The sequence below is a fragment of the Triticum dicoccoides genome, chromosome 2A (assembly GCF_002162155.2).
Source record: "Triticum dicoccoides isolate Atlit2015 ecotype Zavitan chromosome 2A, WEW_v2.0, whole genome shotgun sequence".
NCBI lineage: Eukaryota > Viridiplantae > Streptophyta > Magnoliopsida > Poales > Poaceae > Triticum > Triticum dicoccoides.
The window spans coordinates 721,670,895-721,681,329 of record NC_041382.1 but is presented as its reverse complement, the minus strand read 5'-3'; the positions used below and the strand labels follow the sequence as shown (position 1 = coordinate 721,681,329).

General features: G+C 48.3%; 1 protein-coding gene across 1 annotated transcript; it reads left to right on the top strand.

Annotated features, from left to right (window-relative positions):
- Positions 1–5,309, top strand: LOC119356601 (kinesin-like protein KIN-14H). Its single transcript, XM_037623580.1, has 17 exons — positions 1–372; positions 476–694; positions 786–930; positions 1,407–1,516; positions 1,601–1,720; positions 1,799–2,002; positions 2,116–2,325; positions 2,427–2,501; positions 2,588–2,734; positions 2,831–2,972; positions 3,068–3,177; positions 3,571–3,729; positions 3,809–4,008; positions 4,089–4,170; positions 4,374–4,478; positions 4,571–4,675; positions 4,768–5,309. Exons 1-17 carry the CDS (start codon positions 337–339, stop codon positions 4,954–4,956), a joined length of 2,358 nt encoding a protein of 785 aa, XP_037479477.1. The 5' UTR covers positions 1–336; the 3' UTR covers positions 4,957–5,309.
- The last annotated feature ends 5,126 nt before the right edge of the window (positions 5,310–10,435 follow it).

Sequence of the window (10,435 nt, the reverse complement as noted above, 5' to 3'; positions counted from 1 at the left end):
CCCCCCTCCTCCTCCCCCTCCCCCTCCGGCCTTCTCGCTCAGATCCGGAATACCTCCGGGGAGCTCGCTCGCTCGGCAGGCGATCTCTTCCCCGATCCGGCGGCGCGGCGTGGCCTGTCGGTCGGTCGGCGCTTCTAAGCCACGGGAGGTCGGGAGGGAAAGGGATTCCGCTGCCTTCGAGCCCACTCCACCCTGCCCCCCCTCCCTCCGTCCCGAGAAAGCTCCCTTTCCCCCACCCACCTCCACCACTCCATCACTGACGAGGAGAGGAGAGGAGAGACCGCTCACTCTCCGCTAGTAGTAGTATTAACCCCTAATCCGGCTAGTAATAATCCCATGGCGTCCTCCCTCACGCCGCGCAGCCCACACCAGGTGACCCCTCCTTCTCTTCTTTCTCCCCCCTTTTCTTTCTCCCGTGAATGAATTTTTTCTTCGATTTGTTCCTGATTTCTTGGTGCTAATGGTGGCCTCGCAGAAGAAGGAGAACCTGGGGAGCCTGCGGCGCGGGATGGGGTACAACGCGCCGCCGCGCCGCAACGTCCTCTCGGCAATCAACAACGGCGGCGGGGCGAACAGCGAGCCGGCGCCGTCGGAGGCCGGGTCCGAGGCGCCCGCCTTCGAGTTCAGCGGGAGGGAGGATGTCGACCGCCTGCTCAACGAGAAGATGAAGGGCAAATCCAAGAACGACTACAAGGTCTTCCTTCTTTCCGGGTTTCTTGGTCCCGGGTCGATTTCGTTGCAGATTCGTTCGAGCGGGGGTTCCTGAACCGGTTGGATTTGTGCAGGGGCGGACGGAGCAGATGAGCGAGTACATCAAGCGGCTGAGGGCCTGCATCCGGTGGCTGGTGGAGCTGGAAGACGGCTACTTGGCCGAGCAGGAGAAGCTTCGGGGGCAGATAGATTCAGACAATGCTCGTCACGCAGAGTTTGGTGAGGAATTCTAATCTCTCATGCTCATAACTCCTTCCGTGACTGTTTGATCCTGTCGAGGGTACAAGTGACTCATTTATTATGCCACTTGCATACCCTTCTCTCATCAATTTATCATCCTCTGGTGGTGTCGAACCCGTGACCGCGTTCAGTACTGCATTATAATGCTGCTGCTTCATCTTTTGTGTCTGTCTGTTTGGTCTTTCAGACTGAGCTATTTTTAGGGAGTTCTTACTGTTCTGATCACCAGTTTATAATTTGCTGGTGTTCAACCATCAATAATGTACTCCCTCCGTCCGGAAATACTTGTCAGCGAAATGAATGTATCTAGACGTATTTTAGTTCTTAAATACATCCATTTTTATCCATTTATGTGACAAGTATTTCCGGACGGAGGGAGTAGTTCGTAAAAATGCAAAAAAATATAGATATTGCCATATTCTCAGAATCTGAATTTTGTTGGATTGTCTCTGCAGAGGCTCAGCTCAGTGGTGCGCTTGAAGAGTTGAAAGCGGCAAACTTGGAAATGACAACACGGTGTGACTCACTGGAGGAGAGCTTGAACAAGGAGAAGGCCGCCAGGCTGGTGAGAACTCCCACAACACTATTATGTATCTGATGTGATACAGACTTGAAGCACAACCGTAAGTCTCAATTTCCCAACTGGCAGCTTGCTGTGGAGTCCTATGAGAAGGAAAGAGAAGAAAGGGAATCAGCCGAGGCTTCACGGGATGTACTGACGGTCGATCTTGAAAGGGTCACTCATGAGGCTAAACGGTTTAGTGAGCAGGTAGAGGTTCAAATCATGATGTCTTTACATGAGTTTGTATCGTAAATCCTTTTGCTGACTGCAAAATTTGTGAACTAGCTAAAAATGGTCCAAGACACCAACAAAAGACTTCAGGAATACAACTCCAGCTTGCAGCAATACAACAGTAATCTTCAAGCTGATACATCAAAGAATGGAGAAATCATCTCGAAGCTGCAAAGGGAGAAGAGTGCAATGATGGAAGCCATGACTAATCTGAAAGATCTTAACAACTCAATGAAGAACCAGTTGGATTCTTCCATGGTGAGTTTTGTTTGTGACATGTAAAACTGTACTTTTCAGTTTTCAGGCTTAGTAGTTTGGGTCAACTCTTTCTTTCCCTTATAGTTTGCATAATCTATTTTATACTCTTTCAGTCCTCCCAGAAAGAAGCAATTAGAGTGAAAGAAGAACTTAGAAAAGAAGTAGAGTGCCTCAGAGCTGATTTACAGCAAGTTAGAGAAGACCGTGATCAGTCTGTTGCTCAACTGAATACCTTGACCGCTGAACTGGCCACTTACAGCGAACAGGCTAGAAAGTCTTCGAAAGACTCTGAACTTTTGAGAATAAAAGCGGCAGCCTTTGAGGTTTGTGCTTTCAGTTCATTTGGTTAATTTTCATGTGACTAGTTGGCTAGTCATTATGCTTCTTTTTTATGCGAAAGGCTTATCATTATGCTTGTCATCAGGAAACGTGCAGTTCACAGCAAGAACAAATTGAAACATTGCAGAAGCAGCTTGCAGTTGCAACAGAGAAGCTGAAGGTTAGAAAAGCATAATTGTAGCTCCCAGTTTTCACAACATATTATAACATCCTTTGAAGATTAATGTAATTATTTGCTTTATGCAGCATGCTGATGTGACTGCAATTGAGGCGATGACAGGATATGAAACACAGAAAGAGACAATTAAAGATCTGGAAGAGCGCTTGGCATATGCAGAGTTTCAAATCATTGAAGCTGATAAGCTACGAAAGAAGCTGCATAACACCATCTTGGTAATACTTGCAAAACAGTGGCAACAAATTATAAACAACACATTGCAATATTATGCAGATTTCTCTCTTGGTATTGATTATGTTCCTTTTTTGCAGGAACTAAAAGGCAATATCAGAGTATTTTGTAGGGTTCGGCCCTTTCTGTCGGACTCTGATTCTAATGGTCAGGAAGAAGCCATTATTTCTTATCCATCATCCGTGGAAAATGCTGGGCGTGGTATTGATTTGTTGAATCAAGGTGAATTATGCCACTTCACACTTTTTTGCTGGTTATGCCTTTGGTTTCTTGCATCAAATCTAAAGACATTATGCCTTTGGTTTTGCAATTTGTAGGTCAGAAATGTTCTTTTTCATATGACAAGGTTTTCGATCACAGCGCTTCGCAAGATGATGTGTTTGTGGAAATGTCACAGCTAGTTCAAAGTGCGCTTGATGGATACAAGGTAATAATCTTTCAATACAAAATTAAGCGCTGCCGCCATTGCCTGGTTGCACCTTGGAAGTGTCATTCATTTTCTTGTAGTAACTAGGCCATAGCAGCGTCTGTTAGAACAGTTTTTATTTTAGTATCTGCCATATTCCAATTGTATCTGTGTTTTTTCCACCACCGCCACACATAGAAACTGCAATTTGATGTGCCCATTCTTTTACAAATGTTTATTCTTGTGCTTTTGTGGTATGTGAAAAAATAGCTAACTTCTGTGTCACTGTCATCCTGGAGGCTTAGGCTTATTTATAGAGTTCAAGGCCTATTTTATTTGCATGCCTCTCCAATATTTATTTCATTTCAGTTAATATGATAGCTATTATGCTTAATTTACCTTTGCATGGTACAGGTATGCATATTTGCATATGGTCAAACAGGCTCAGGTAAAACTTATACAATGATGGGTAAGCCAGGCCGTGATCAGAAAGGTATCATACCTCGATCTTTGGAGCAAATTTTCAAGACCAGTCAGTCGCTAGAATCTCAAGGATGGAAGTATTGTATGCAGGTTAGTCTGTGCATTACATTGCAATCTAGCTACTGCAATGATATATTATCCATGTTGCTACTAAGACATTTACACGCAGGCATCAATGTTGGAAATATACAATGAGACAATTCGTGACTTGTTAGCACCTGGCCGCTCCAGTAGTGAGATGGCTGGCGGTAAACAATACACAATAAAGCATGATTCCCAGGGAAACACAACAGTCTCCGATCTTACAACTACTAATGTGTTCAGCACTGCTGATGTGACATCTCTTCTAGAGAAAGCATCCCATAGCAGGTATGCATTGGTTGCCGAACAAAAAACTTGTGCTGAATAATTATCTTCTGAATCTGATGTGATGTACCACATTTAAACAGGTCTGTAGGTAAGACCCAAATGAATGAGCAATCTTCCCGCAGCCATTTTGTCTTCACACTGAAGATATTTGGATCAAATGAGGTAGGTCACTTCTCTCAGCTTTGATTGTAAGAAACACTGTCTGAAACTTCACAAAATCGTTAGCTACCGACAGTTTTACATCACAAAATTGAGCGCGCGCCTAATTTATCAAGAATTGCTATTTTTTTTCAAAGGCTTTGCGTACCAAGTGAACACAGATATTGAAAACTGAGAGTAATATGGTGCTTTTGATCTGGTTGCAGAGCACAGGCCAACAAGTACAAGGTGTGCTGAACTTGATTGATTTGGCCGGGAGTGAGCGGCTTACTAAAAGTGGCGCAACAGGCGATCGCTTGAAGGAAACTCAGGTGAGCCGTTCAACATGAAACCTTAACTATGTGGTTGGGATTTGGTAATAATGATGCCACGGATTTAACTGTCGTGTTTGTTGATGTTTCAGGCCATCAACAAGAGCCTGTCAGCTCTCAGCGATGTTATCTTTGCGATTGCCAAAAATGATGACCATGTACCCTTCAGGAACTCGAAGCTTACATACCTCTTGCAGGTGAGTGCACTCTGCTGCATAAGTAGCCAGCATATGTATAAACGACCTGCACACTCCAAACAACTTCTTACATTGACTTGGCGTTGTTGCAGCCTTGCCTTGGCGGGGACTCGAAGACGCTCATGTTCGTCAACGTCTCGCCCGAGGCGTCCTCGGCCGGGGAGACTCTCTGTTCCCTGCGGTTCGCGTCGAGGGTGAATGCGTGCGAGATTGGGGTGGCGAGACGGCAGACACAGTCCAAGTCCTCCTCAGATAACAGTAACAGGTTGAGTTACGGGTGAACTATGTCCTGCCTGTCAACGGCCATCGTGACCTGATGATACTGCCTACATAACGAGCTAAGCTAGCAGCTCTGTGGGCCGACTTGGCCACGAGCGTGCTAGCGACGCGGCGCGGCTGGCCTCTGGTATTAGCAACATGTACAGTCAGTAGGGAGAGTGGCAGAGCATGCGCTGTGTGGCATTGAGAGCAGGAGAGAACCTCTGCTTCCTGCCACGATGATTCGTCTTCTGTTTGTAGTAGCTGATTGATTTGAGATTTATTGAGTAATGTTAACTGGCGCTATATTCTTTCTGTGTGACTTCAAGAACGAATCCATGTGCTGATAATATGATTGTGCGTCCATCAGTGTGTCTGCGACTCTGTTTTATAAGGGGCGGAACCAGGATTTGGCCTTAGGGGGAGGAACTCTGTTTTAGGTTTCTTTGAGACCTCTCTTCTTTTTTATGAAGAACAACATATATATGGGAGTTCCTGGATGCATTGTTCCAGAGTGACTGGTGAGTCCATGTTTGTGTCAATGAGTACATGTTTAAACCTTATACAAGAAAAGTAATAGTAAAGAAATCAAATATAGAATGAAAGAAAAAAGAGGAAAATGAAGAAGACAAAAACATGTAGGAGCTTGCTGAGTGTAACACTCAGTAAAGTCATTCTTTTTTCTGATTAGCTGATAGAAAATATGTGATGTGTGTGCTTGCCTCTGATTGGTTGGGAGGTAGTGCCACACACCTCTCTACCTTCTTCGCCACACACGCACGCAAGCCACGGCGGCCACTCCAAGCCATGACAGCCTCATCGACGAGCCGCCCACAGAGGTGGCAGGGTCCGCATCGACGCGCAGGGCATGTATCCGATACCGACTCCACTCCTTCCACTCCCTACTATGATGACGACCGCGAGTCTACCTTCGCCTCCATCGGGTCCGACGCCGAGCAGGGGCTACAACATCTCTTGATGCTTCATGGAGAGTCTGCCTCCATCAGGGTTTGCCTAAGCAACTTTTTATTTATGCTATTGATGATCTCCATCCCCTTGCTCACCAGAGTCCTCGTGGGCGTGGCGATCCTCCGGGGAATCCTCCTCCTTGAGCCCCTCCATTCCGGTGCTTGGTCGGTGGGGCACCAATTCCACTACCAAGGGAGGTTTGGGAGGTCCAGGGCGTGCCGAGGACGGTCGTAGGGACGACGACTCATGTGAAGTAGAATACTTTTTTAAAATTTTACTAAATTTGTTTGCTGAGTGTAATACTTGGAGAAGACATCACCCGTGGCCTAGTGCGTGTGTACCAGGCAAACAAGAAAGTACACGTCATGTTCACTCGACAATGCCAAAGAAACAAATGCAATGAAGAATAGAGAAACCGGCGAATTTTCAACCGCACTTTGTCTTAACCCCTTTGAGGTGGTCGTGCACTGGAGGTGCCGAGACACGTCACCTATGAAAACGGCTCCTCCACATACATATGTTTTCTCTGTTCCTTCTGATCCAAATAGAGCCAGCCATGTATACATATATATCGTCAAACCTACGTGTACGTTATGTAGTACTCCATCTGTCCCGTATTACTTGTTGTTTAAATGGATGTATCTAGCACTAACTTAGTATTAAATACATTCATTTGAGCAACAAGTAATTCGGGACGGAGCAAGTGAAATTATCCAGTTAATCATCTGTCCCCGTTTCGCCTCCCAGCTGACCGGAAGTGAATCACATGTGACGATCAAATACCCAATCCACCTCGCACAACACAGGTGTGTTATGTTTGCACAACCTGCTAGCCCAATGTTGTACACATCCAGCGCACCAACTAGTATTGCAGAGACGGGGAAGATTATGGATGGCTCTGGCACCTATTCTATTCTCTTTGACATGAACCGAGGCCTTTTCCTTAGTCTCGAGGTCAATGAACAATGATGAAGAAAGCACCGTCCAGCTCGACAGGCATGGCACCTCTCGTCTCTGCGAATAAGACCAGGTTTATTTTCCCATCGCTTCCAAGATTTATCAAGTCATAGCGCAACCACCCTTCACATTCTTCACTACCCTTGTGCCTATGAGGCTATGACATGATGTCGCCATGCATATTGTCCTTGCTTGGCACAAAACTCTAGCATACCATCATCTCGCACACTCACAAATGAAAGATTTCCATCTCCGGCGATGCATGGAAATGGCATACCAGTGCAAGCTTGCATGAAGAGGAGGAGGTGGTGGGAGAAGACATGTGCCCCACGAGTAATGATACATCTACAAAGATTTACTTAAAGATTTAACCTTTATAGGTCTAGCATTATTGGTGCCCCGCCGTCTGCCAACCAGAGGGCGGCACACCGTTGATCACAACATATGCTATAACAGGGTTCGTGTTAGGTAAATAAACCACGTCATGTTCAGTCATGGCATGTGTGTTGCGCGCTATGACGTGCGTGTTTTTTTGAGTCCGTAACACGTACTTATGTGTGTGAGTGTCCTGGTGGTGCGTGAGTCTTGTGCTCGCGTTCGTGTCCACCGTCTAGGTCAGTTCGGGGCTGGGCACTAGTGTGTGGGCACTCGTGTTGAAGTTCAGCTTGCCGCGTACTGTGTTGTGATCTGTTGGAGGTACACGTGGCCGGAGTCGAGCAGCGGAGTGCTGGCTGGGTCATGCGTTAGTGACCGGCGTGGTCTACGTGCATGGAGTCAGTGCATGGATGGGTTAGTTATTTAGTGGGCTAATTCGGCGAAAAAAAACATTGCTCTGTGCTTCTTCTTCTACCTCCGTCCGAGAGAGAGAGCACGAGTCTAGGGCTCAGCTCCAACAGTTCGTCGGCTAGTGTAGGCAGCAGGGCGCAGACGAGGAGGAGACCACGGCGCGACACATGTGGCATGGCGAAGTTGAAGAGCCCATCATGGTTGTCGAGGAACGAGTCAATAGTGAGGCGAGCACCGCCGGCCTGGAGACTGAAGAACCGCTGGGGGTGGCGGGGTTCCGTACTCAGGAGTTGAACGTGTCGCCGGGGGAGGGATACTGTTGAGATATAGATAATATATGTGTATTTCTTGTACAATAAGCCCTTCTCCTTCCATGTATAGTTGAGGACCAGGGCCGTCTTCAGAAATTCGGGGCCCTGGGCGAAAACCAAAATGTGGCCTAAAATTTCAAACAATTCACATAACATAAGTAGTATTAGTAAGCGCACATCATACTCTCACTTTATTATATAATTTTGAATCTGTTTTATTTGTACCTTATTTAGGCATATATCAAATAGTAATGTTAAAAAGGTAAAGGGATTGCAAAACAATGAACAAACCTCATGTTCTACCAAATAGGAGCATCTGTCTAATATTTCTTGAAATAAAATCTTCACATGTATCTTACGCTCTTCAGAACCATATTCATGCTTCCTAATTCTAGTAGATATGGTGAAGATTCAGAAACAAAACCTAACAAATTATAAGTGACCATTGATCAAACATAATCTAATTAGTTTCTAATAGTGTCGATTGCTAGATGACTAGATCATTCAAATACAAAGAAAATGAATTGAAAAAAGAACCTTGCTTTTGGAGATTAGAACATAGTCAGTAGTTTGGCCTGATGTGTTCCTCAATCCTGATTGAAGCAACGAACGGATCCGCAGTCCATACTGTTGCATCTTCACACAGTAAGATGATCAGCAATGGATTGGATCGGAGGTGACTGCGCTGCTGCCGACACGACTTCTAGGGCCGCGTGTAGGGCGAGGGTTTGGTGCTTTGTCGATCCCGGATCGCCGGTCGCGAGACCGAGATGGCAGTTCGCTCTAGCGATCTGTATCCAGTGTTTCGATGGGCCTCTAACCTTCTTTTTTTTCTCTGTAAGTATATGTTATTTGGGCCTCTATAAGTAGCAGCCCGGATGCCCCGTCTGCAGCAAAGACACCACGTAAATCTAGTCAACACAGATACGTCAGTTTTTAGTTTTTCTAGCGATCTTTCAGCGGAAGGAGGCATCAAGCGGATTTTCTCGATGGAGGCCCCACGATTTTGGGGGCCCTGTGCGGTCGCTCACCTCGCTCCCCCTCATCGACGGGCCTGTTGAGGACGTGACTACCTCTTGTACTCATATATACGTGCATATTGCACCCGATTAATATATCGTGAGTTGCATAATTCTCTACATAGTATCAGCCTTAGTACGATCTCTCCTACCCTAGCGCGTCGTCGTCGCCTCCCAGCCGCCGTTGCTTCCCAAGCTACGCCCCGCGTCGCCAAGTTCTCGCCGCCACCGTAGCTTCTCCCACGCGCCGCAGGCTCCCTGCCGCCGCCCCCACTCGCGATCACCTTCCCATGCCGTCGCTAGCCGCCAGCCTTCTCGCCGCTAGCCGCACGCCTCCCGAACCCTAACCCTCGCTACCCCGCTGCCATCCAGCCCCGCCACCTCCCATCTACCAGAAACCCTAACCCGCCCCGGCCGCACCTAACCCTAGCCGCTGCCATGTCGGGTTCCAATCTCTTCGACCGGTCCGCCGCCTCCACTCCTCCCGTAGTGAAGCCGCCGAACCCCTTCGACTCCTCCACCGGCTCCTCCGCCGCCACCCTTCCCGATCCCGCCTACATCCGCGATGTTCCCATCGAACGTCGCATCCCGGTGATCCTCTCCCACAAAGAGGCGAATTTTTATGCTTGGAAGACATACTTCAATCTCCTCTTTCGTGAGTATAATCTGCAGGACCACATCGACGGCACCGCCAACTTCTTCGTCCTGAACTGTGACGCCGACTGGCTGGCGATGGATGCCACCATCATCCGATGGCTCTTCCTCACCGTGTCCAAGGACATCTTCCATACCGTCGTTCGCTACAAGGATGATGCATGCACGGTGTGGAGCAAGATCGTCGGTCTCTTCACCAACAACAAGCTCCAACGGATCGTCTTCCTGCAGTAGGAGTTTTCTGGGTGTCATCAAAACGACTCCTCCGTCGACGACTACTGCATGCGCCTCAAGACCCTCTCCGACGAGCTCAATGACATCGGCTTCAAGGTGGGCGACGAGTTGCTCCTCTCCATCCTCACCGCCGGCCTCAATGAGGATCTCGGCAACGCCGCCTCCAACCTCACCCTGATGGCGAACCCTACCTACGAGCGAGCGGTGGCCTATCTTCGTCTCGAGGAATGCCGGTTGAAGCATCTTCGCTCCCATGCCGTTCACACCGCCTTTGCCGCCGGCTACGCGCGCGGTGGACCTCCGCCCCCGGGTGCGCCCCCGGCTTTCCAGCACCGTTCTCGGCGCCCCGGCCACCGGCTCCTCTAGCGCAGCACGGCGCCTATGGCGCCCTGTACCAGCAGCGGCCTCCGGCCCCTGCCACCCCTGCGGCTCTTCCCCAACACTTGCCGTAGCAGCAGCAACAACAGCAGCCGCGCCAGAGGCGCTGTGGCCATGACAAAGGCTAACAACAGCAGCAACAGCCGCGCGTCGGGCCCATCCAACAGCAGCCGACGCCGCCTTGGGGGGTGGCC